Raw genomic sequence first — 27,784 nt, 5'->3', positions numbered from 1 at the left:
GAACTGGGGTGGCAGAGTGGGCTAAAGAACGGTGATGGATTAAACCCAGATCTTTTGACTGGGTGTGAGTGTTTGATTGGTTCAGATGTTCCGTCCATTACCACCCCCTTTTGTACCGCTTTTGGGGCATCCAATTGGGCACTGGAATCCTTTAAATGTCCCATATAAACTAATTACACTCAAGTAAATGTAGTGTGCCAGTGAATTTTGCTAATTTATGCTCATTGACAAAATAACTAGAAATCCACCAATAAGGAGACCTTCCTCAAACATAGAAACATTATACTACACCAAACAAATTATAGCTAACATTGATATTGATAATAAAGATAGTTCATGAAATGACTGCTTGTAAGGCATGCTCATGTGCCACTGTTCCGAGATATATTTACAAAAATTCTACAACATATTGGTAGCCACACTTTCTGAGTTAGGAGGGGAAACTTCTTCTGATGTAGCCAGAAAGATCTTCCCTACACCACATGAACGGGCCCCAGTTAATAACATTCCAATTGCCTTCTACTTAACCACCTCAATTCAGTCAAGCCCTGCCTAATGAGCAGGACAAAATATATGGAAGTGTGGTTACCACCAATAACTAAAAAAAGACTTCATTTGTAGCAACATTTTACAGAAGTTACCGGTGGAAAGTTTGGTCCATCTGGGCAAGTAACCAAACAACTTGCATAATGAATACTGCAAGACATCAATGTGTGTGATCTCACTATGGAAGAAAGAAAATTGACCACCCCATAAAGATCTCCTTACCAGCCCTCTGGCTTTTTTCTAGCTTATCGCAGATTTCACTCTTCAAGATGTCATGTTATATATAGTCAAGTTCGCATCGCCTAAACAACGATAGTACCACAAATGGATGCCTTTCTTGAGAGCAAGAACGAAATTAAGCAAAGGGTTAGACCTCTGGATTTTATTTAATATAAAACAATATGTTATACAGCACCCCCTCCACAACCGAATCTCCCAAGACTAGACAGCTGGAACGTGCAAGGATTAAAATCCAAAATGTATGATCTTGAGTAGTAGCCACTTATTCATTTTTTTAAAACTCTTAATGTATTTATCAAAATCAAAGTAATTCCATCAACATATGACATGATTTCTGGTACATAATCCATTGCAAAATGATGATAGCAGAGAAGAAGGCCTTGTAATTAGTAAATAAGTATTCAACAGTGCTCAGGTTAAACATTAATTAACAATTAATTAACAAGAGACTCACAAAAACCATTTTGTCCCAACGAGGCCACAAGTACTCAATCTTTACCTTATGGGTCTTCATGTAGGTCTGGGTAAGTAGAAAAGACCGAAGAGGGGACCAAGGGTTTTTAGTTCTGGACGTGAGAGGTAACTTGGTTGCGCAGCCCTCCATAGTTTTATTGATGTAAATTAAATCCTCAGTTTAGTCCCTGACTTCTGGAGTAGGGCCCCTCCAGCAGCGGATGGCGACTCTGCATTCCGGCAATAACAAGGCTAGTGCTGTGAATCTGCAGGAGGGTTTGTGAATAGCTTTAACATATCCTAGCTGTGCCTGCAGGGGAGATGCATTGAGAAGGGGCAGTATTTATCAGTGGCCATTATATTGTAACTCCCAATAGGAGAATATAACTGGGAAGGTTCAGACCAAGTAAAAGTAATTGGAGAGGTTGAGTCCTTCACAAGTCCCATGGCTGTAGACATGCCGGGATATAGTGTATACCATGCAGAAATTTGAAATGGAGTAGTCTGTGTCCACTGTTTAGGGATACTTTCTGCATCTGTTTGCAACAGCAGGCCCACATTTCTTAAGAAACAGCTGTATTGAGATCATGTTCCCATTTCCATCTAGAAATCAATCCATTACACATGGCTGAGTCTAAGGTCACATTACATAATCTCAGGATTTAGGCCGCAGGGAGAGCTGGACGCAAAAGTCAATGTTATGGCTCTAAAGGTCGGTGGGAGATCGAGGAGCTGTGGGAAGTGTGCTTTCTATGAACTTCTCTTTTTAGGACTCTTGCCCTGGATACGAAGATGAGAACACCTCGTCCCCGCCAGCAGGTCATGCAAGTATAAGCGGTATTGAGAGTAGTGTCGGAGTTTGGGCATAGGCACTGTATCTGTCATGCAATAAGGATAGTTAGTGGGGGGGTTCCCACCATGTCGTGTTCAATGATGTGAGATGGTGGAAATAACAGTGTGTCTAATTAGATAAATATTTTGCTTGTGCACGATTCAAGTTTGATTGTGTCAACACATTACAACTAACCCCATGTTGTTTGTTGGCCCATGTAAAACTGACAAGAATAGTGCAAATATCATTGAAAACAAACTTTGTTAGTGTTAGGGGAATATTAGAGAATAGATAAAGTAGTCGAAGGAAGAAGACCATTTTTAAGACAGCCATCCTTGCAGTGACCGAAAGAGTCAGGGGTTGCTTGTTGTGCTTGTTTACATTTTTGAACAGCAGGATCATGGTTGGCCCTAAGCGCTGTAGAAGGATCTTGGCGTATCAGTATCCCCAGATATTAAGTGTTCGGGTATCACACCAGGTTAGAGGAAAGTCTGTCACTGGTTTAAGTGTCACAGAGGTAAGGGGGAACATTAATGTTTTACTATAGTTTATCTGAAGTCTAGAAAATTGGTGGAATTTCATAATCTCCTGTAGGAATAGGCAGAGATTGTTGGTTAGGTGCTTGACATATGGAGTGATCACCAGCGTATAGTGATTTCAAATAGCTTCTGCCTGCAAGGTCGAAGTCTCGACGATGGTGTTTACCTTTCATGATGCTAATGAGGGGTTCAGTTACTATCACAACTAATAGCGGTGACAGTCGACACCCCTGCCTTGTGTGCCTCAAGCTATATCACACTTAGTCTCTTTTGTGGCAGGTTGTATAACAAACAAATGTAACCCAGGAGGCCCTCACCTATCCTCATTCAGGAAAGTGGTGCAAATAAATAAGAAGACCATGAGAGAGTGTTGAATGCTTTTTGGGTGCCAATGAAGACTGTCACATCAGAGAGATCAGGGTCTATAAAACATAACAATGTGAAGAAAGTTTGGCAGTTTTCTGGGGTGGAGTGGCCAGGTATAAACCTGGCTTCCTCTAGCGAGACCATATCGTGCATATGTGGATGCAGTATTTTAGTGATAATTCTGTCCAAACATTTTCTGTCAACATTAATTACTGACAGTGGAGTGCTGTGGCTCACTGGTTAGCGGCGGCAGACCCGGAAGCAGAGAACGGCCCGGGACCAGGGTTCAATTCCCGACGCGGCAGGGTCGTGGACCAGGGTCAACGGACTCGATAATTCTCGCCTCGGTGCCTACTCTAACCAGGGATCACACTGGGCAACTCTGGGCATTAAGCTTGCCTCATCTCTACAACACGGACGCCGGGGATGCCTGGTTTCACCTTGGAGATACCCAGAAGGGACCATCTCACAGGGAAAGCCAGGACGGGTTCCCCAGCGGTCTTCAGCGCCAGGACACTCACGGGCAACAGTGCGCTTTACAAGTCCCACACACCCCACACACACAGAGGACGATGGGATGAACGTTTATCTGGTAGTTTACCTGTTTTCAGGAGAACTGTGATGATTGATTCTTATAAAGTGGGGGGTGCAAGCCACTTGATCTAGCTTTGCCATAAATGCCTAATAACTTGGGGGCTACTATGGTTGCATATTCTATATAAAAGTCCGGTATGAGGCCATCTAAACCTGGAGTTTTCACACCAGGCAGTGATTTTATGGATTCCTGTATCTCCCCAACCATAATCTTCTCATTGGAAAGTTCCCAATCTTGTGTTTCGAACCATGCAAGATTGGCATCTAAATGTTGCTTATCTAGTGGGGGCACCCTCTGTGTGTTCACTGCCTTATAGAGAGTAACATGGTATTGCATAAATGGGCATATAATATCTGCGAATAAGGTATGTCTAGTTCCCCACTGCCCCGTACACATAGTATATCACTAGGGGTCCTATGGGCCCTCAGCACAGGGCCCAGAATACGTCTAGGGTGCTCTCCAGAGCGCTTAGCTCTGACCGGCTTCCCAAGATACATATCCTCCCTCTTTGTCTCATCGTTGAATTGGAATAGCTCTGCTTAGGTAGGGTATTTTTCAAAGATTTATGCCTGCAGCAGAACTGACCTACCACCCATATAAAGTCTAAACTCCACAAAGAAAAATTCTGTTCAATATAATAGCTTAAATATATTGGAAACCGAGATAGAGTATGCTGTTTTGCCCCAAAAATCGAAGAAAGCGCCTGGACCAGACTTTGTTCAAGCTGATCTTTTTAAGGAGGATCCTTTGGGTCCAGCACTTTATGTTTTTAATTGTCTTGACTCTTGATGTAACTCCAAGTTCGCGATGCACTACAATAATCGTTCTGATACCAAGGACGTGTTCTTACTTAGATCCTTGTAATGACCGTCTTATGCCACTGCTGGTTGTGGCTAGTAAAATTTATAGATGACTTTTTTTTAGGTCAGATGTACGACCATAGTAGATTGCGACTCGCAATTTGCTCTCGATTGAGTTTGAGTTTAAAAAGCACTTCTAAAGCGCACGTATACCGGCGGTTTCTTGGCGCTGTAGCTAGCGGGGACTGAGGTTTACGAGCAAGGGGAGAGGAGAGAACACTTATTCAAAGGACTTTGTGAATAAGTAAGTTTTAAGACTTTTACGGAATTGGGGGTAGAGGGTGATAGCACGAAGATGAAGGGGAAGGGAATTCCAGAGGGTAGGTGCAAGAATAGCAAATTTGGAGCCGCCCCACTTCTTTCTCCGGAAGCGTGGGATGGTGAGGAGGGACTGGGAAGACGAACGTAGGTCCCTGGAGGGGACATAAGAGACAATCTCAGAGGAGATGAAGGCGGGTGCCAGATCCAATCGGGCCAGGAAAGTGATGGATGCGAGCTTGAATTGAATTCTAGCTCGCACGGGGAGTCAATGAAGAGATTTCAGAAGTGGGGTAGTGTGGTGGAATTTAGGGAGGTTGAAAGCCAGGCCGCCTGGTTTTGGATCTGTTGTAGGCAACGCAGACTGTATGCAGGAATACCGGCATTCAGAGCGTTCCCATAGTCCAGGCGGGACACCACCATGGCCAGAATGATAAGTTTGAGGGCAGAAAAAGTAAAGAAACGGGACACCTTGCGTATAGTACGCAGTGAGAGGAAGGAAGAAGATACCACAGAGCTGACCTGGGAGTGAAGGGTGAGTTGGGAGTTAAGTTTTATGCCTAGTGTTTTGACTGAGGAAGAGGGAACAGGAGGAGGGCCAAGAGAGGGGGGCCAGAAGAGGGGGGACCAGGGGCTGGATGAACCACCCGTCAGTACCAACTCGGTTTTATCCGGGTTGAGTTTGAGGTGGTTGCGGCTCATCCAGTCCCTGATGTGAAACATAACGGTTTGAAAGTTAAGGACAGCAGAGGGAGAAGAAAGATCAAAGACCAGCTGGAGGTCATCCGCATAATTAAATACGGCGACCTCCATCTGTTGAAGAGAAAAAATAAGAGGGGCGATATATAGATTAAACAGAAGGGGGGAAAGAGATGAGCCTTGGGGGACCCTGCACTGAACTTTCCGGAACTCCGCTGTGAAGTCACCCAGGCGGACAGCCTGGGTGCGGTCGCTCAGGAAGGAGGATAACCAGACCAGGGCAGTCCCCTCGATCCCCGCTGCCCCGATACGGGAAAGTAAGATGTTGTGATCCACCGTATCAAAGGCGGCTGGGAGGTCGAGGAGCACGAGGGCCTGGTGCTGATTGGTGTCAATACCCTCCCTGAGGGTGTCGAGGACCGACATGACAACGGACTCCGTAGAGTGTGCGGGGCGGAAACCAGCTTGACGGGGGGCAAGGGCTCCATGTTTCTCCACAAAGGAGCTCAGGGCGCAGGTGACGTGGCGCTCGAGCACCTTGGCCAGAAATGGCAGGAGGGAGATGGGACGGAAATTGGCAGGGACAGAGGGATCTGCCCCAGGTTTTTTCAGGATGGGCACAATTACCGCAGACTTCAAGGAGCTAGGGACTATTCCTTGGGTAAGGGAACTGTTAAGGAGGTGGAGGGGGGGATCTGGACAAGGAACAAATATGTGACGGAGGATGTGGGCAGGACAAGGGTCAAGAGGGGAGCCAGATTTGATCAGAGGCACCAGTAAGGTCAGGTTTTCCCGAGTGATAGGGGGAAAGGTGGTCAGTTTGCCTTTGGGAGGGGGACATTGGGGATCCACAAAAGATGGGGGAGGTGGAGGGATGTTGGCCTTGATGGTGACAATTTTGTGGATGAAATAGTCATTGAGAGAAAGACAGAGGTCATTGGACGTGGCTGGTTTTAGCGTGGTTCTGTCCGAGAAAGCCAGGTTGTGAACGATGGAGAATATCTCCTTAGACTGGTTCTCCGCTGCTAAGATTTTGGAGGAGAAATAAGCTGTTTTAGCCCCCAGGATGCCTTTTTTATACTGGTTGAGGGTGTTGATATATTCCAGTTTCAAAGTGGGGCAGTAGTTTCTCCTCCAAGCCCGCTCCGCGCGGCGAACTGTTAGTTTGGTGGCTTTAAGCTCTTGATTAAACCACCGGTTGGCGTCTTTGTCACGTTTAGAAGTGATGCGCTTGAGCGGGGCAACGGAGTCGCAGCTGCGGGAGAGCCACTGATCTATGGCGTCAACCTGGGAGATGGTAGTAAGGCCCTGAAGAGACGGGAGAGAGCTGGTAAGGAGAGAGGAGAGATTCTCAAGGTTGACACGGCCCCATGATCGGACCCAGGTGTTTTTGGGCCGAGAGGGCTTAGCTGGGGGGAGAATAGGAAGGAGAAATGAAATCAGGTGGTGGTCAGACCAGGTGCAAGGGGAGATAGATAAAGATTCCACAGGGCAGTTCAGGGACCAAATCTGGTCAAGCAGGTGACCTCTGATGTGGGTGGGGGAGTGAACATGAGGTATGAAGTTAAGGGAGTGAAGGGTTTCGGAAAATTCCTTTGATGATGGACATTCAGCAGGATCGGAGGGCCAAAAATTAAAGTCGCCAAGGAGCAGGATGGAGGAATTGTTGATTGTAATGGTGGCCAGGACCTCCAGAAAGTCAGGAAGAAACTGTAGGGGGGACTGAGGGGGACGATAAGTGAGGAAACAGGTTAGAGGGGGGGAGGTAGATACTGTGCGAATCACCAGAAATTCGGTGGTAGCGATGTTAGGTAGGGTTAGAATTTGAAAAGGGAGATCGGTACGTGCGATGACTGCCACGCCGCCCCCGGCTCTGCCTGAAGGGCGGTCAGCCCTCAGGGCATAGTAGGAGGCTGGAAGGGTGGATAGAAGTGCAGGGAGGGAGTCAACACAGAACCAGGTCTCAGTTAAGAAGAGGAGATCTGGGGCATGTAGATCCAGCAAGACCGAAAGTTCGTGCGCGTGGGCGACGGCGGAGCGGGTGTTGAGGTAGAAGGCTGTGATGTTTTTAGGGGTTGGCGATTGCGAGTCGCAAACTGCTAGATGCAATTTACTATGCACTACAGTGTCAGAGACACTGATTGTGATTCCCAATGGGGTCGCAAAATGCGAGGCTAATTAATATTAATGAGGCGCTCGCTTTTTGCAACCCTATTGGGAATGGCTGGCCCTCCAAGAAATGGTGGCCTGCTGGGCTCAGCAGACCACCATGTCTGGGACTGCTTTTAAATAAAGCATTTTTTTTAAATGCAGCCTATTTTCCTTAAAGGAAAACAGGATGCATTAGAAAAAAGAGAAATGAACCGTTTTCGTTTTAAATAATAAGGGCATGCAGTGGTCCCTGGAACCACTGCCTGTCCTTAAAACATATTTTCGCATGCATTTGCAATGGGGAAGGGGTTGCATTACCACCTACTTGAAGTAGGTGGTAATTTACAAGTGTTTTGCTACCACAGTAGTGGTTGCAAAACATTTATACATGCCTCATGAGTTGCTATTAGGAAGGGAATGCCCCTTCCTAATAGCAAGTCACAAAACCTATGTTGCGAGTCGCAAATTGATTAGCGACTCGTAAAATAGGTTTTGTAAATGGCCCAAGTTTTTTAGCATGCGCAAACGGATCTAAGATCTGTTTGCGCATGCTAAAAACCGTCGTACATCTGGCCCTTTAATCGAATTCAAGATTGGATTAACGCAAAAAACATTCTCGCTGATAAGCAGTTAGGCTCTGATGAAGCAAGTAATTTGTTTCTAATTTGTACTAAGGGGCCGATTATGATAGCGGACGGACCTGAGTCCGTCCGCCACCATAGAGTAGGAGGGACCGTCTGCAGGGGCAGTGGCGGTCCCTCCGTGCAGATTAGGATGAGACCGCCAGGGTGGCGGTCACATCCTCTATTTTTAACATTGCGGTGGGTGCAGCCACCGCCAGCCATGTTAATGCTTTTCCGCCGCAGTCGGAAGGCGACCGCGGCAGACAGATTCCAAGACCCACCAGCCATCCTAATTTGACGGTGGGTCTTTCAAGCATCCGCAGCGGTTTCTCCGCATCCTACGGGCCGGCGGTGGCTTCCGCCAGCCCGGAGCATGCGGGAAATCCGCCATCGTAATAGGCCCCATAATATGTAAGTTTTTAGAGGAACACTGCAGTGTTGAACTTTTATTGATCTAAAGTCCGCCTTTGAGCCTAGTTTCCAGAGACCGTTTATGGGTTGTCCTTGAACAACAGGAACTGAGCTACTTATCATTTTAAGAGGCTTACCTCACCTACACAGAGATATTACATCTAAGGTACCCTTTGGCCCGAATAGAGAGTTTACCAAAGAGTTTTTGGTGACTTTAGGTGTGTGCCCCTTTCCTCTTCTCTTTACTTTTGACTTACACTTGAAAGAGCTGAATCTCAGTAAACCCAAACACTGCAATTCTGTTTGCAGATGATGCTGTCCTCCTCACTTTGACAAAACTCCCCGTAGTCAATAAATTGAAGATTTTGTTGATTTCTGTCATAAAAAACGACTGATAACAAATGTAGCTAAAACTAAACAACGATATTGGGCCACATGTAGGTTATCCAAATTTACCAATTCTAAATTACTGAATTTTACCGATTCGGTATTTCAGAATCGGTAAATGGTATGTAGGTATTGATTCGGTAAATTTGACTGAATCGGTAAAATTAGGTAAATACCGATTTGGTATTTACCGATTCGGTAATTCCCATTCATTGGAGGCCCATAGGAATAATGGGAATTACTGATTCGGTAAATACCGAATCGGTAATAGGGGGAAGACTTACAAGGGTGGCAGGGTGTCACATTGACACCCTTTTGCACCCCTGAATAGTGAATGGGCGCACATGTAGAACACATACATGCCCTATGGGCATGTATGTCTGCCACATGGCTCTTTTTGAAAAGCACAAATTTGCGTTTTCAAAGGTTTTTGATATTTACCACCAACTTTTAGTTGGTGGTAAATACCGAATCCTTAACTCAGAAATGCACTCACTTTAGTGCTCCCTACATTAAGGATTCGGTAATTGACTGAATCGGTATTTTAAGTAATCTGTAATTTACCGATTCCTTAAATTACTGATTCGGTAAATTACCGAATCCTTACATTTGGCCCCTACATCTCAAATGCCCAATACCTGTCAGTAATGGCCGAAATTCGGTAATTTCGGCCGTTACCGACCGGTATTGGGCTACCTACATCTGGCCCATTGTAACCTAATCGACTCTTGAATGCTCTTTTTGAGTTAATAAATGACCACTTGAACATGCGGACCAGTTTGACTATTTAAGAATGTGTTTTAATATAAGGTGGACCTGGAGCATGCATAGAGCGAAGGCTGCAGCAACCTTACAACAGGTTACGGTTCTTATTATCAGAAGCAAACTAAAGATCGGCCAGTCAATAAGTACCATACTCCATGTATTGGGAACCAGAGCATTTACAGAAGCAATCTAAGGGGTCAAGACTTGGCGTTATATAAGACACTACTGGCCTGATTACAAGTAAGGGTGCTATTTATTGCACCTGGAAAATAACAATACTCTAGGGTTCATTATTTACTAGGTGCGATAAACAGCACCTCTTATGAGTTGTTGAGGAAAAGCCTGCAGATTTTGGTGTTAAACACACCAAAATCTGCATGGTCGGAAAAATACCATACACATTATCCCTGTTAAATGTTGGCAGGTTTCAGTCGAGGCTGGCATGCCTTGCTGGTCAGGGCGGGGGTCGCACGGGGGCATTGTGGTGCGAGGGGCAAAATTAAAATAAAATGAAAAAAAAGTTAACTTACCTTCGGTGGCCCGGTCCCGTGTCTTCTCTGCTCTTCTTCTGCTCTCCTGCCTCCGTCAAGAACAGGAAGCACTAGACATACAAAGGTGGCTGGGCCCAATGGGAGAGAGGGTAGGCAGGGCCACAATACTGTGAAAAAAAGAATTTTTGCCTATACCTCCAAATTTTGAATTAAACACTGATTATTTACAGATAAACCACACTTTATTAGTTTACCCTGACAATGATTTATGTCTTTAAATCGTTATTTAATTTACAAAAATTATCTTCATTCTACATCAACAGACATAAGATCGCCATCAACCTCATATCTGGCCATATACAGTTCGAGAAACAATTTGCGCATATGTACAGTGCAAAAAATCAATAGTGAACAATTAAGAAAAAGCTTTTAGTCATAAATACATGATCGTGACATGGACAGAATAAGTCATAAACATAGTGAGAAAAATACACATTTCACAATAGAAAATCACAATCGTGGGGAGAGAGAGAGCAAAAGTTTTTTTCGAAAATCAACTCCCAACTCCTGAAACAAATTAACTCGTTATGAATCAGGAAAAATGCCCATTTTTTGCATCAGTAACGTGGACCCTTAATGTCAGAAAAAGTGCTGACGCGTTTCGAATCCTGTTGCATTATTTGCAGGATTCTCATCAGGGCGGTGTGATTCTAGTCCATGGGAACTGTTTGTAAAAAGAAAAAGGGAATTTTGTTTAGCGAACGGGTTCCTCTAGCCAATTGTGCAAATAAACAATACCCGCATCCGAGTGCGGCATACCTTATATTGTATTGCCCAAAGTCGCTCCTGTTTGAATGAAGGATCGTCTATGCCAAACGGGTTTGGGCTGCAACAGAGCAAGATTTAAATGAATACTGCAAAGGGGTAGAGTATGGCTCACTTGTAGCAGGGTACATGGGTAAAAAAGTTACCTTAAGTGTTCTTAACCCTTCGGCTAGTGTGCCGGTATCAGGAATTCAATCTCAATGCTGGCTTGTTTATGTCTCTGAAAGGAAGAGGGAGTTTAGAGAGAATTGGAATTGTATCCTGTTCACTCGGCCATGCACTAAAGCGATAGCACCTTACGGGGAAACTTACTTTCGGACGATTCTTTCGGGCGATTCCGCTCGAGCGGGAAGGTCCTCGCTGGTATTGGTAATTCTCTGGTGTCAGATCTGGGGGGCAAGGAGGGGAAGAAGTAACTACTCTCGTTCTTTCCTTACAGCGCGGAAACGAGTCACAGTGAGAAAGGGACTCGGTCTTACCTTGAATCTGTGCGGAGGGCTCCGCTTGTCAATCCTACTGCATCCCGGCACACTCTGGTTTTGGTTGTCTACAGCAATGCCGGCAATAGAGTTGGACTCAGCAACTATTTTGTTGGGAATATCCCCCAACGGACAAATTAATTGTAAATATTTTCTGTTTGTAGCAATGTCGATTTTTAGATTGCTTGTGGCCTCAACTTGGTTAGATCCAAATCCTCCCATGTATCATCAATGGCTAGGAAAAACTTTGTCAATACAAAAATTGGAAACAGCTATTTACTCTAGGAAAGGGAGAAAGGGTAAAAAGCTGGGTATACAAATCTGGGGTCCTTTGATTCAATGGAAGGCTGGAACTGAATAAGGTATTTTGAGGAATGTATGTATTATGGAATGTTAACATATATTATTTGTATCCGTATATATTATGATAGGATCTGTATGTAGTATGTATATTGTAATATTTCACTTTCCCTTTTTCTTTTGAATATGTAGTTGAGTATGTGGCTGCCTTATGAAACTTATTGTGCCTTGTCCATGTAATGGGGGAGGGGGGGGGGGGGGGGGAAATAAAATGTGGGGAAAAAATGTATCAATAAAAATATTTTAAAAAAAAAAAAATGTCAATAAAAATTCATGCTCATTTTCATGTAGAAATACTATTATTTTATGGTCATAAGTTCAAATTTCTTTCCATATAATTCATTTGTACAGTTCGTTATTTTCAATAAAAATAATCACTTATTCAGTCCAATGCATTTCGGGCTGAAAAGCCCTTCATCTGGGACAAAAACTAGAAGCAAGACAAAGAAAAATATGCTGTTCAAATCACAGTGCAACTTCAAAAAACATATTATTGCGCTAAAACGATTAAGTAATAAGGGTGAAAATTTGTGACTAAACCATGGTGCAACCCTGAGTGCTTGGTGACAGAAAATAATGAGCAGTCGACATCACTCACGTGTTCCTCTTTAAAAAACGCTTAATCCTATCGCTATATCAGTTCTGTTGAAAGGGAAATGCATTAGTTCTCTTCTATGCTGTGTTGCGTTTTAAGAAAAAACATAAATCTACAGGCATTTAAAACTTACTTAATGGACGCTAAGCGTCTCTTGAAGGTTTAAACAGTCCGCGGGTGCATCCTCGTCTATCCCGAAGGAGCCAGAATTGGCGGTCAATCGCAGTAGATGTTAGAAAACATCAGCGGAGGTTTCCTTGTGTGGTGTGACGTGATTGGTTGGAGTTCCGATCACGTAGTCGAGAGTCCACCAATCAAGAGCTGTTCTATGTAAAGAACCACACGGTTGTCGAGTGTGAATTAAACAAGAAGAATAAAGTTATCACTTGTGCTGGTGAAACGTATCCAAGCATCAGAGGTCATAGTCAGTGATAAAACCAATAAAAAACAAATTAGCATTTTAGGGATGAATGAACATTAAAACGGCTTAGGAAATGAATTAAATGATAAAATGAAAAAGTGATATTATGAGGAATTAAATGTTCAGATCGACCACCAGTTGTCCAAACTGGAAGCAAGGCCGTACGTGCCCAAAGAACAAGTGGGCCTATTTAGTTCTAGTCAGCTATAAATAGCACATAAATTCGGTTCGGTCATTCAGACAGGTGGGTTTGTTGGAATTCAGTATGTAAATCTAATGGTTCTCTCTTTGTAACAAGAAACGGTTGTTGTCTCTGCCTTCCTGTTTTGCCACTGTTTCTAGTACCACAAATTGTAATTGGGAAACATTGTGATGGGCTTTAACAAAATGTGCTGCAACTGATGATTTTAGGTTACCAGTTCTGATGTTCGACTTATGTTCATTTAGCCTGGTTTTGATCTTTCGTTCTGTCTTACCGACATATACCTTGCCGCACGGGCATTTTAGCATGTAGATTAAGTTAGTCTTGTCACAGGTTGCCTTAACTTTCAGTCTTATTTTGTGACCCTTCATTGGATGGGTGATGTAGTCTTCTCTGATCAAATTATAGCAATTACCACATTGTAAACAGGGACGAGTTCCGCGGTATATTTTGGTGTCATCCGTTGTGTTCTTGAGCAGTTCACCAAGGTTTTTATTTCTTGAGAAGGCAAAAGTAGGATGATTATCAAAACAATTTTTAAAATCTGGTTCTGCCTTTTAGAATATTCCAATGTTTTTTTATCACTTTCTTGAAGTTCATCCTCGCAGTGGAATATTTCGATACTTACCACTGTCATTCTGTCTTCTTGTTTCTTCTGTTTCACTGTTAATAGATCAGATCTTTGTATTTTATGTACCTTGTCTTCCGCTGCTTTAATCACGGCATCTGGATAACCCCTCTCACGAAATCTTTCTCCCATTTCTGTGATTTTAATTTTAGCTTTTTTCGCGTTGGATGTAATCCTTTTAGCTCGCATCATTTGTGATAACTGTAGGTGTCGTTTTAGAGGTTCTTGATGAAAACTTAGATAATAGAGGGTATTGTTTCTGTCTGTTTCTTTTCTGTACATTTCAGTCTCAATTCTGCCATGCTGTAGGTTTATGCGTATGTCTAAAAAAGTGATAGACTCTGTGGAAATTTCCCAAGTAAATTGAATTCGGTCGTCTGTTGTGTTTAGATTTATCAGTGCTTGTTCTAATTATTCCCTTGAATTTCTCCATAGGATGAAGATGTCATCTATGTATCGTACGAACAATTTCAGATTGTCCGTCCATCTTGGGTCTGACAATATGTTTTGTGTTTCGTAAGATTTCATGAACAAATTAGCGTACACTGGGGCTGCACAATTGCCCATGCTAGTCCCGATGAGTTGCTGGTACCAGGTGTCGTTATATCTGAAGTAACTATGGTACAAGGTAAAAATGATAAGCTCCATCAGAAAAGTTTGTAATTGTGGGTCATAGTCAGTCGTGAATATGGCTTCTTCCATAGCTTCAATGCCCATCCCATGGGGGATGGAAGTATAGAGTGACTTTACATCTGCGGTACACAGTATGAGTTGTTCATCATTATCAAGTTCCAAGGAATTCAATTTGGACAAAAAGTCAGTAGTGTCTCGGATGTATGTGGCCATCTGTTGAACTGTAGGTTGCATTAACCCCTTCCATGCTCATGACGAGCTGAGCTCGTCATGAGGCACAGTTGAGCTGTGCTGATGACGAGCTGAGCTCGTCATGACACCAGCAAAATAGCAATTTCCAGCACAGGGGAAAAATAACCAGAGCAGCAATGTGGTTAAACGGTCGATGAAGTGGCCAATGGGCTCGTGTAGACTGTTTCTTGTAGAGACTATTGGACGTAGTGGTGGGTCAAGAAGATTTGTATGCACTTTTGGCATCATATAAAATGATGGACTCTTCGGATGTGATGTGATCAAGAATTTACTTGTCCTGTCGTTGATTACACCCTTGTTTTTGGCTTTGGTAATGAGTTCCGTGAGTTTCACAGTGAATTCATTGGTTGGATTATGTTGTAATGGTGCATAAGCATTACTGTCATTGATATGTTCTTGAACTTTTTGATTGTACATAGTAGCATTCATAATAACAAGACCTCCGCCTTTGTCAGCTTTTGTGCAGACAATATTCTTGTTCTTGGATAGTTTTTTCAAAATGTCAAGATCTTTGTTGGTGATGTTTTTGTGAGATTTCTTCTGGCAATTGATTTTCTGAAGATCTTGTTTGACTAATGTCTCAAAAAGATCCAACGACTTGTGGCTCATGGGAGCCATAAAAGTACTTTTGGGTCGTAAACCTTTGAGTTGGTCAGGTTCCTGTGTCGTTGGTTTTGGTGATATATTGTCAAAAAAACCTTGTACATTGCTACTTAGGTCCGGCGACCCACTGATATTATTATATCCCCTTTTTATTGAAAAGGGCTAATAAACTTTTAGCTCCAAGAGTGTATATTTATTAGTCATTTGGGGCCAGATGTACGACCGAAAATTGCATGCGCAAATGGGTTTGCAACCCGTTTGCGCATGCAAGTTTACTCTGGGCCATGTACAAACACTATTTTGCGACTCGCGAATAATCTGCAACTCGCAAAATAGTGTTTTGCGACTCGCTATAAGAAAGGGGTGTTCCCTTCCTAATAGCAACTCACAAGCCATGTACGGACGTTTTGCTGCCGCAATTGCGGTCGCAAAATACTCACAATTTACCGCCCTCTTCAAGAGGGTGATAATGTAGTCGCAAATAGGAAGGGGTCCCCAGGGGACCCCTTCCCCTTTACAAATGCAGGGGAACATTTTTTTTAGGGTCAGGCAGTGGTTCCAGGGACCATTACCTGCCCTTAAAAAATTAAACGAAAACGTTTCATTTAAAAAAAAAAAATGCCTCCTGTTTTCCTTTAAGGAAAACGAGCTGCATTTAAAAAAATACTAGTGTATTGAAAAGCAGTCCCAGACATGGAGGTCTGCTGAGCCCAGCATTCTACCATCCCTGGGAGGGCCAGTTATTCCCAATGGGGTCGCATATTGCGAGTGCCTCATTAATATTCATGAGGCTCGCATTTTGCGGCCCCCATTGGGTTTTGCAATCAGTGTCTCTGACACTGTTGTACCTTGTAAATTGCAACTCTCGATCAAGCGCAAATTGCGAGTCCCAATTCACACTTGCCCTTAATGAATTACCTACATTTTATCCACTTACTGTGTGATACTTGTTTGTGAATTTAAATAATGTATTGGTTAATTTAATATTGCACATAGGTGTGTCTACAACAGCAAGTGGCTATTCAATAATTAAATAAAATGTTTACATTGTAGATAAAAGAAAGTCTAAGAATTCAAAAGCATCAGAACCTGGAAGAGGAAAACGATACTCTCATAAACTGTCACAGGAATACAACATAGAGACAGTGGTTGTTGCTGACCCATCTATGGTTTCCTATCACGGATCTGATGCTACCAGAAGGTTCATCTTGACTATATTAAATATGGTGAGTAAAGACTATCCTTTCATTCATCAATTGACGGATGTTGGGTTTATGGAAGGTATTGTCATTGTCTTTGTTGGTATTCTTATTGACATTTATGTAGCACATTGGTGCCACTGGCATGGCCTGATAGTGTTGTTATATCTCAATCGTAAGGCATGCATATTATGTTATATTATGTTTAGTGTATTTGTAGTTCATGCATATCAGCTGGCGGGTGAGTGTCCCTGTACCGGTACACGTGCTGGGTCCTGACTGGCATCTAGTTAAAGAGCCAGGATGTGAGTTTCTTGTGAAACTCAAGGACAGACCTAGCTGCTCTGATGTGCATGGCGAGTTTGTTTGCGGTTTTAGTAGCGAGATGTAAGAAAGCTTGACCACAAGCTCTAGTTCTGTGGAGGCAGGGGGGTGAGATTCCTGGAGGCTGGCTGAGTAGTGGTTTCTGGATGGCGTATGGAGGCTGATTCTGCTGTTCAGGTATGTAATGCCAAGAATGTGTAGAGCCTTGTATGTGTGACTGAGATGTTTGAAGAGAGTGTGTTTGTGAACTGGAAACCAGTGTAGTTTTTTAAGGTGTTTGTGATATGAGGGGGCGGGTGGAGTGTAAGTCTAGCTGCTGCATTCTGGATGACCAGGAGACATTTGATGAGTTGGGTGGTGATACTCATGCAAGGGTATGTTGTAGTATAGTTTGCTGGTTATTAGGACCTGGCTGACTGTTCGCCGGGAGTCGAGTAGGAGACACTTGAAGATCTTTTTGAGTCGTTCCAGTGTATGGAAGCAGGAGGATTCCAAGGTTTTGACTTGCTTGGTCATCAAGAGTCTACGCCGGCATCACCCAGAAACTCCCCAGGAAACAATAGCACTCCCGTGGAGGCCATATCACTGAACATCTGCGAGAACTTCACTGATTCCCAGTCAACAAAAGAATCACTTTCAAGCTCCTCACACACGCGTACAAAGCCCTCCACAATGGAGGAACAGCATATCTGAACTACAGCCTCGCATTTCATGTACCCACTAGGCACTTTCACTCTGCCCAGCTGGCCTTGGCCACCATCCCTCAGATCCACACAACTAAAACCGGAGGAAGATCCTTCTCGTACCGTGCTGCCAAGACCTGGAACACCCTCCCTCTCTGCCTAAGACAATCCTTGTCGTTAACCCAATTCAAGCAGGATCTCAAGACCAGCATCTTTAACTGAACCCCAGCGCTCAGATGGTCCAGCAATCCCCCCACCTCCCACCGTCTTGAGACCGAAACGAGTGAGTAGCCATGATTTACAAACCGTGATTGATTGATTGATTAATTGATTGAAAGTATCACTTCTATTTTGTCGGAGTGGAACTTGAAGCAGTTGACCATCATCCACATGGCAATTTCGGACCAGTCAGTGACCGAAGGTGGTCTGAGTGTTTGGCATGTCTTCCGAGAGGGTAATGACCAGTTAAGTATCATCTACATGCAAGATCATGTTGATTCCATGAGATCTGATAATGCCAGCAAGCAAGGTCCTGTATATGTTCAAGAGTGTAGGACTCCACAGACCAAGATGATGGCTATAGAGGTGTAAGATGCCAGGCTGACCTGTGAGGAAGGATTAGATCCATCGGAGCACAGGTCCTGTTATTCCAGAGTTGTGTAAGTAATGGATGAGGATGGTGTGGGGGACGGTGTTGAAAACGGTGGAAAGGTCAAGTAGGATGAGTGCTGCTGTGTTTCCTCTGTCCATGATCATGAAAATATAATTGGTGGTGGCAGTGAGGGCAGTTGCAGTGCTGTAGTTGCATCTGAAGCCTGATTAAGAGGGTTCAAGGATGTGTTTGTTGTTGAGGTGGTCTAAATGTCACCTGTTGAGGTTTTTGGCATGGATATTATCTTTATAGGGAAGCAGGGAGATGAGTTAGTAGTTATGTTTATGTTTATGTTTACTGATTTGTAAAGCGCATGGCTGCCCGTAAGCGTCCCAACGCTAGTGAAAGAAGAAGTAAGTGGGGGGAAGTGAGTTAGGGAAACAGTCATGTCTTGAGAAGTTTACGAAAAGAAAGCAGGTTCGGCTGAGCCCGAATGTCTAGTGGGAGAGAGTTCCACAATTTGGAGGCGTTATAGGAAAAAAGACGGCCACCGGAACGGGCTCTCTTGATCCTAGGTGCTGAGGTGAGGTGAAGGTGAGATGATCGGAGGGCTCTGTTGGATGTGTGAGGCGTGATAAGATCCTTCAGGATAGGAGGGGCCTTTTTGTGCAAAATTTTGTGTGTGGTACATAAGGCCTTAAAATGCACTCTTTGTTGAATGGGCAGCCAATGGAGAGCCTTAAGGGAGGGTTTGGCAGAACAATGGCTGCGCGTACCCGTAAGGAGACTGGCCGCCGTGATTTGCACGACCTGGAGTTGTTAGACCACCTTTTTAGGGGCTCTGAGGTTCAAGGCGTTACCATAATCCAAGCGAGACAATATTAATCCTTGGATCAGGAGTTTTTGGGATTGGGGAGGCAGCAGTGGTAAGATTTTTCTGGAGGTCCGAAAGAGACCATAGCAAGTACCCGCTGTTTTCCGGACTTGGGAGGAGAAGGTGAGACCCTCATCCAACCAGATCCCCAGGCTCTTGATTTCATTCTTAGGAGTTGGAGGAGGTCCCATACATGGGGGCCATAGGGACTCCGGGCGGAAGAGGGATTGATTGCCCAGGATCATGATCTCAGTCTTTCCGCTGTTTAACTTCAGATGGGATCTATCCATCCATTTGGTTATCTCTCGAAGACAGGTATAGAGCTCATGGGAGGGATGGTTTTGCTGACTGAGAGATACTACCATCTGGGTGTCATCCGCGTAGGTTAGTAGCTAAATCCCTGACGCGGTGATGATCCTCTCCAGGGGGACATGCATACATTAAAAAGGGTTGGACTCAAGGACGAGCCCTGGGGAACCCCACAATGTTTAGGTATGCTTTTGGAAGTGAAGTTCCCTTCCGCCACCTGGAAGGACCGGTCGCTCAGAAAGGAGTTCAGCCAAGACAGGGCAACCCCTGAGATTCCCATACCCTTGAGCCTGCGAACCAGTGTGGAATGGTTCACTGTGTCAAAGGCCGCGCTAAGGTCCAGGAGGATCACTGCCACTGACCCTCCTTCATCCATGATCTTTCTGGCTTCTTCGACCACGGCAACAATTGTAGTCTCCGTGCTTTGGCCCAGTCTAAAACCCGTCTGGGAAGATTTGAGTAGGCCATTAGACTCCAGGTAGTCAGAGATCTGATGATTAATTATCTTTTCTGCAATTTTGCTGACCCCTGGCAGTAGGGAGATTGGGCGGAAGTTATTTAATTCTTGGGGATCAAGATTAGGTTTCTTGATCAGAGCTTTGACAATAGCCTTTTTCCAACTAGATGGCACCATGCCGTGGGACATTGAGACATTGATCAGGTGGGCCAAATAAGGCAGAATGGTCGGGTGACTAATTTTAGAATATTTAGATGAGCAGGATCCAGTGGGGATCCGCTTTTAATTGATTGAAGGACAGATAGAAGCTTCTCAGGGGTTGTGGGAGCAAACCGACCTAGTTTGGGCTTCTGGGCCTGAGAAGGGAGTTCAGACAGAGCTTGAGGGTCGAGGGTCTCAGAGGGAGGATCAAGGGTGTCGGTGGGGAGATGGGAGAGAAATGAGGATTTTTTAAATCTTGGCATCAAAAAAGTCAGCGATTTTATTAAAGTTGCTGGTCGAAGGGCCCACAGGAGGGGGAGGATTAGGAATTTTTTTAAGTTTTTTTACAATTTGAAATGTCTCCCTGGAGGAATTAGCAGAAGACCTGATTTTTTCATCAAAATACGTGGACTGTGCTGTTTTAAGAACTTTTTTATAGATAAGCATCATGCGTTTATATTCTAGATTTTTTAAAGGGTCGAAGTCCTTCCTCCACGCCCTTTCAGATTTTTTACAGAGCTTTTTGTGGAGGCATACTTCTGTGGTGAACCGGGGCGAAGAATTTTTACTTCTGGGTTTGCACGTTGATTTTTTCGGCAGAGTAATATCCAGTGTTTTCCCTATCCACGTGGAAAACTCAAAATCGGCTGTTATGGGGTCTGGGTCACACAGTGGAAGGGAGCGCTCCAGATTGTACTTCCATATTTCCGGGTCCAGTTGGTTTCTGGGTCCAGTTGGTTTGCTCGGTGGAGGTCTGTGACAGGGGGGTAGGGATCTGCCACCTAAATGATATCAAATGGTGGTCTGACCAAGGTATCGGGGATGGGCTGGAGATGAAAAGATTAGGGACGTTGGAAAAGATAGGGTCTAAAAGATGACCCAACATATGGGTAGGAAGGTGACTTTCCAAACGGAGTTGGTGGGTTGCAAGATCTGCGGCGAGATCCGAGACCAGCTTGTCTTCCTTCTTATCAAAGTGGAGATTAAGGTCTCCTAGAATCATGAAGTTGGAGTAGATGGTAGCCAGCATGGATGAATGTTCCACAAGTGAACTGCAGAATTGACATACGGAGCCCGGGGGGTGATATATAAGAAGGCCCGATAGGGATTTACATGGGGACACTTGAATTGTAAAAAGAACGTGTAGTATAGATGCAAACAACACGGTATGGAAGCTTGTAGTCTTAGTTTATTTAGCTTAGGAGAGGCGCAGCGACAGGAAGCAGAGACAACAGTCAACTGCCAGAAAGGCACATTCTCAGGACAAAGCATGGAACCATGAGCAACAGAGGTTCCAACTACAGGTGCCCGGTAGGCACAACATAGAGAATACTACATTATCCTCTTTCCTATAAAACAAAAGACAAAACGGAAATGGTAGAGAAAAGGAGAGAAAGGAAAAGAAAAGGAAAGTTAAGAAGAGAAAACAAAACGTGAAAGAGGAAAAGCAGGAAAGAAAAGAGGTTGGACAGGAAAAGAAAAGAAGGAGAGAAAACATCTCCAATCCAGCAAGAGTATAATCTGAACCTGGCAGGGATCCAACAAGACCCAAGACTCCTGCGAAGCTCAGGCACAAAAATGCATCACCACAATTATCTGAACCTGGCAGGTATCCTACAAACTCTTAGACTCTTGCGAAGCTCAGGCACAAAAGATGCACCACTACCATTACCATTAAAATCTGCAGAACTAGAACGGCAGTTGCCACTCTCCGAGCCAGAACTGGACAAAGGATCATTGGAGGAAACATCATCTCTACCCAGCTTAACAATTTTACAAATGTTCCACCAATACTTGTTATTCACACGCACCGCATTCCCACAAACCTTATCAACCACAAGAGGCTCGGAGAACTTGCTCCTTCCCTTGGTGACATGAACTGGATTTTTAATGCGAACAACATCACCAGCACAGATATTAAAAGGAGCAGATCTTTTCCTTTCGTCAAAATACATTTTTTGCTTCTTTTGAGCTGCAGAAACATTGTCCCTAACAAAACCATCAATGCCATCCATCACATTCATCTTCACCCACTTGGACATCCAACCCGGACAAATTTTAGTGGAAGGTTTCCGACCTCTTAGAAGTTCAAAAGGAGAAACTCTAGTGGAGGAATGCGCAGTGGTGCGGTAGAACCATAACATAGAACGTACAGCATTCTCCACTACACACTTGCTGGCAATGGCCCACTGCACACAATTATTGAGCACACGATTCATCCTTTCAACAAGGCCATTTGCCTGGGGGTGATAGAAGGAACTCTTCTTATGAGAAACACCACCCTGTACAAGAAAACGCTCAAAATCAGAACTAACAAACTGCACACCATTGTCCGTCATGACAACTGAAGGAAACCCCTCCCTCAAGAAAATGTCCTTAAGAAAAAGAATGACATTGACAGAAGAAGGCTCACTAACGAAACGAATCTCAGGCCATTTGGAGTAATAATCAATGGCAACAATGGCATAACGGGAAGAAGAGGGTAGAAGATAGAAGGGGCCAACCAAATCAACACCAATCCTCTCCCACGCTCTCTCTGGCAACTGAATAGGCTCCAAGGGAGGAGTTCTCACTTTGTGACATTTGTCGGAAGACCTACAAATAACACAATTGTCAATTAAAGTGTCAACACAAACATCCATTTGTGGCCACCAAAACACATCTCTCAATCTACGCTTCGTAAAGTCTTCCCTAAGTGACCTTCATGTGCTCCAGCAACAAGACGTTTCCTCAAACTCACAGGGGGAATGACCCTACCACACCGCAAGAGAATGCCGTCCTCAACAGTGAGCTCACCAGCAACCTTAACAAAGGTCTGGAAATGTCCAGAGACGCTCTTCTCCTTAGGCCAACTAGATTTCAAGTAATCAACAACTTTTACAAGGACTTCATCCTTTAACAACTCCTCTTTCCATTCAACCTCACTAATGGCACACATTCCCTCAAGATCAAACGCTGCAACAAAACAATCTTCTAGATCATCCTCTCTTTCAAAATCACAATCATTCTCAGTGATGGGAAAACGTGAAAAATAATCAGCCCTGACATTCTTTGAACCAGGGAGATACACGATGTCAAAATCATACTGCAGTAACTTTGTGGACAATCTGGCAATTCTTGGAGTATGCTCCTTAATTTTTTCCCCAGACAAAATCGAAACTAATGGATTATGGTGTGTTCGGATCACAAAATGACTACCCCAAAGGAAAGGGTGGAACTTCCTGACTGCCCACCAACAAGCCAAAAGCTCTTTCTCTATGACAGAGAAATTAACTTCTGCCCCACGCAAAACCCTTGAAGCATAGGCAATGGTATTATCGATTAGCCCATTCTTCTGAGTAAGAACAGCTCCGAGGCCAAAACCACTCGCATCCACAGTCACGACACATTCCTTATTGGGGTCAAAAGGTTTGAGCACACTGTCACCAACCAACTGTAATTTTATCCATTCAAAAATTTCTTGACAGTTTTTATCCCAAACAAAGGGCACGTTTTTTTTAAGCATATTTGTGAGGGGTTGGACTTTAGAAGCGTGATCCTTGATAAATCTGGAATAAAATTCACTAAGCCCAATGAAAGACTTCAAACCAGATTTATCAACAGGTGGAGAGGCATCTACAATGGCTTTCACCAGACCAGGACGAGGCTCCACACCATCATGTGAAACAACATGGCCCAGAAATTCCATTTTTTCCTTTAGGAAAACACATTTTTCACTTTTAAGTACAACACCCTTATCCTGCATGATCTCTAAGACTTGATTCAAAGAAAAATCATGATCCTCTTTGTTCTCGCCAAAAATCAAGACACCATCCTGGAACACAATTACTCCAGGAGTATCCTTAAACATTTGACTCATTAGCCTTTGAAAAACTGCAGCCGCCGACGCAAGGCCGAAAGGCATCCTGCAGTATTGAAAACTCCCAAAAGGAGAAACAAAGGCCGTCAAATGCCTAGAGGATTGACTTAACACCACCTGGTGGTAAGCGGAGGCTAAGTCTAACTTTGTGAACCACCTTGCTCCCCTAGTGAGAGACAGCAAATCAGTAATTTTGGCTAAGGGGTGTGAGTCAATCCAGATGTTTTTATTGAGACTTCGCATGTCCACACAGACGCGCAAATCACCATTTCTCTTCCTGACAACAACAAGAGGAGACAACCACAAGGATAACGACAAGCAGGGACTCTCTCTTCCTCGTCAGGGCTGAGGGTTACCTTCCAGACAACCTCTGCTTACCCTCTAGGTAGTGTGGCTTAAGCAGTCTTAGGCTAATCTTTGGGGCACATAGGGTTAAACATTTGCAATATTACACCGTCACAACCAACCCACCACACAATGACACCAAACTGTATTTGTAAAAATATATATATCTTTATATAGATTTCAAGCAGGTTTGTAAATACAGTTATCAAACTTTCAATAGCGGTTCCAGTTTACTTGAGTTCAGGTTGCCACAGTTCTTTCTTAGCAATAAGCAATCTTTTGGGCCTTCTGCCCGGGTTCAGTAAGGTTCAGTGTCTTGTAGCGCCTCAATGCGCTTTCCGCTGTCTCTGCTCGCTTCGGAGGGGAGATCGGGCCTCTAGGACCCGGAGCTGTGCGAGCCTCGGTTTCAGAGGCGGCTCGCGTTGGGAGCAGATAGCGCGGTGCGAGCTCGAGTTGCAGGACGCTCGCACCGTGAGGATACAACACAGTACCTTTCAAATTCTTGCGGGGCGGGCGGCTTCCAGGGGAGCTGTCCCACGTCGCGTTGCTTTTCCGGGGTCGCTGTTCGCTGCGGCTCTCAGCCGGGCAGGTCACGGGTCATCCGGGGCGGCGGTGTTCAGTGGCGGCAGGGTCCTTCCTTCGTCGTTCGCTCCGACCCTGGAGGTGGCGACTGTGTGGTGGCGGCAAGTGGCAGTACGATCCCCAAGTGCAGGACGTACCCAGCCAAAGTGCCGGTTGCAGCTGTGCGCTCACAGCTGAGCTGTCGGGCAGGATACCGACCAGGGGGGGTTACCACAGGGCGGCTGTCCGTCTTCGCAGGTGGATTGACGGCTCGAAGCGCAGTCAATTCGGGAGCTTGGACCGGACGGGTCCTCCTTCACGTTGCTCTCGGGCTCCCGGCGCAGATGCGGTCACGGTGTTCGGGCCAGCGGCGGCTGGACCTCACGTTGCTCTCGCTGTTGCTTGGGGCCCCGGTCACCGTGCTCGGGGGGATGTCGATGCCTTGGGTTACGGGGAGCGTGGCAGGATTGCCCAGCCCTCCCAGACTCCTCTGTCAGTACTGCAGCGATAAGCAGCACACTCAGTCGCTTTCTTCAGGGTGTAGCGCCCACTGGTCCTGGGGCGCTGGTCAGGGGGCAAGTTCAGCAGCAAGCCCTTGGAGATCTTTTAGCAGAGTTTGGCACAAAGTTTTACAAAGCAAAAGTCTTCTTGTAGTCTTTCCTTCTCCTCTCCTTCTGCAGCAAGGCACCAGACACAGGCAAGAGTCAGCACCCTTCCTTGTCCTTCCAGGTCCTTCTCGTCGGGCAGAGTTCCTTCTGTAGCACAAACAGGATCTAATTTACAAGGAGCAAGGCTCCTTCTTTTATACTGCATTTCTTTTGTTCTTACAGGCCAGGGGGGCCTTTGCATAGCCACTTTCAGTCCTTGAGTACTTTGTTGGGTGCAATCCGGCTTCTGCTTTCAGTGTGAGGGGCATCTCGTACTGTCATGCTGGCTGGGCAAGTGCACCCACTTGCCAGCCTCTAAACCTTCCCTTAACTTCATATCAGTCACCCCTATGGTAGGCCTGAGGGCAGGGTGCATTGTAAGTGTAAGGTAGGACAAGCCCTGATGTGTGTGGCATGTCCTAGTAGTGAATTACAACTAAACCCGTATTTCACTATTGTAAGGCTACCTTCTTCCTTTAGGCCAGAACGGGCTGCTGGAATTATTACACTCTATAATCCCAGCAGGCTCAGGGAGCATGGTAGAGAGTCATGTTTAGTATGCCTGAACTCAGGATAATACAATATTTCTTTTAGTAAAGTTTATTTTAATGTCCTGTGTTTGCAAATGCTACTTTTAGAAAGTTAGCATTTGCTTGCCTAACCATTTCAGCCCGCCTCTGCTGGTTTGTGTATCTGACTGTCTGGGATGTGTGAGTGACAGGGCTGGGGGACGACAGGTGCTGAGTGCGAAGATTACACCTTAGTGGGAGGTAGGAGTGCCTCTTGACTCGAACTCTAGCTGTGCTCTGCCACCACAATGCTGGCTCCACCCTCCTGGGGAGCGACTGATGACTCAGCCGACTCCTGGCCCAGGAAGGGCGAAGCCCCATCAACAAGGTACTTCTGGCTGCCCCTGTCCCCACAATGCTGGCTCCACCTCCGGTGGGGCGTCTGATGTGCCTGCCCCTCACACTGAAAGCAGAAGCCGGATTGCACCCAACAAAGTACTCAAGGACTGAAAGTGGCTATGCAAAGGCCCCCCTGGCCTGTAAGAACAAAAGAAATGCAGTATAAAAGAAGGAGCCTTGCTCCTTGTAAATTAGATCCTGTTTGTGCTACAGAAGGAACTCTGCCCGGCGAGAAGGACTTGGAAGGACAAGGAAGGGTGCTGACTCTTGCCTGTGTCTGGTGCCTTGCTGCAGAAGGAGAGGAGAAGGAAAGACTACAAGAAGACTTTTGCTTTGTAAAACTTTGTGCCAAACTCTGCTAAAAGATCTACAAGGGCTTGCTGCTGAACTTGCCCCCTGACCAGCGCCCCAGGACCAGTGGGCGCTACACCCTGAAGAAAGCGACTGTGTGTGCTGCTTATCGCTGCAGTACTGACAGAGGAGTCTGGGAGCACTGGGCAATCCTGCCACGCTCCCCGTAACCCAAGGCATCGACATCCCCCCGAGCACCGTGACCGGGGCCCCAAGCAACAGCGAGAGCAACGTGAGGTCGAGCCGCCGCTGGCCCGAACACCGTGACCGCATCTGCGCCGGGAGCCTGAGAGCAACGTGAAGGAGGACCCGTCCGGTCCAAGCTCCCGAATTGACTGCGCTTCGAGCCGTCAATCCACCTGCGAAGACGGACAGCCGCCCTGTGGTAACCCCCCCTGGTCGGTATCCTGCCCGACAGCTCAGCTGTGAGCGCACAGCTGCAACCGGCACTTTGGCTGGGTACGTCCTGCACTTGGGGACCGTACTGCCACTTGCCGCCACCACACAGCCGCCACCTCCAGGGTCGGAGCGAACGACAAAGGAAGGACCCTGCCGCCACTGAACACCGCCGCCCCGGATGACCCGTGACCTGCCCGGCTGAGAACCGCAGCGAACAGCGACCCCGGAAAAGCAACGCGACGTGGGACAGCTCCCCTGGAAGCCGCCCGCCCCGCAAGAATTTGAAAGGTACTGTGTTGTATCCTCACGGTGCGAGCGTCCTGCAACTCGAGCTCGCACCGCGCTATCTGCTCCCAACGCGAGCCGCCTCTGAAACCAAGGCTCGCACAGCTCCGGGTCCTAGAGGCCCGATCTCCCCTCCGAAGCGAGCAGAGACAGCGGAAAGCGCATTGAGGCGCTACAAGACACTGAACCTTACTGAACCCGGGCAGAAGGCCCAAACGATTGCTTATTGCTAAGAAAGAACTGTGGCAACCTGAACTCAAGTAAACTGGAACCGCTATTGAAAGTTTGATAACTGTATTTACAAACCTGCTTGAAATCTATATAAAGATATATATATTTTTACAAATACAGTTTGGTGTCATTGTGTGGTGGGTTGGTTGTGACGGTGTAATATTGCAAATGTTTAACCCTATGTGCCCCAAAGATTAGCCTAAGATTGCTTAAGCCACACTACCTAGAGGGTAAGCAGTGGTTGTCTGGAAGGTAACCCTCAGCCCTGACGAGGAAGAGAGAGTCCCTGCTTGTCGTTAGTGTTGCACTGCACCAACTAGAGACTCCCCCTTCCTACAACGACTC

At 45.5% G+C, this 27,784-nt stretch overlaps 1 protein-coding gene across 1 annotated transcript in view; it reads left to right on the top strand.

Moving 5' to 3' along the window:
• The window catches only part of LOC147665970 (A disintegrin and metalloproteinase with thrombospondin motifs 19-like), a 632,122-nt gene that overhangs the window by 240,600 nt on the left and 363,738 nt on the right, over window positions 1-27,784 (top strand). The window contains exon 4 of the mRNA XM_086949366.1: window positions 16,268-16,440. Coding sequence (XP_086805492.1) covers window positions 16,268-16,440 — 173 coding nt within the window. The remainder of the gene's footprint in view (window positions 1-16,267; window positions 16,441-27,784) is intronic.

This window comes from Lissotriton vulgaris, unplaced genomic scaffold, assembly GCF_964263255.1.
Source record: "Lissotriton vulgaris unplaced genomic scaffold, aLisVul1.2 SCAFFOLD_754, whole genome shotgun sequence".
Lineage (NCBI taxonomy): Eukaryota > Metazoa > Chordata > Amphibia > Caudata > Salamandridae > Lissotriton > Lissotriton vulgaris.
The sequence above is the reverse complement of the archived record's forward strand: the minus strand, read 5'-3'. Positions and strand labels throughout refer to the sequence as shown.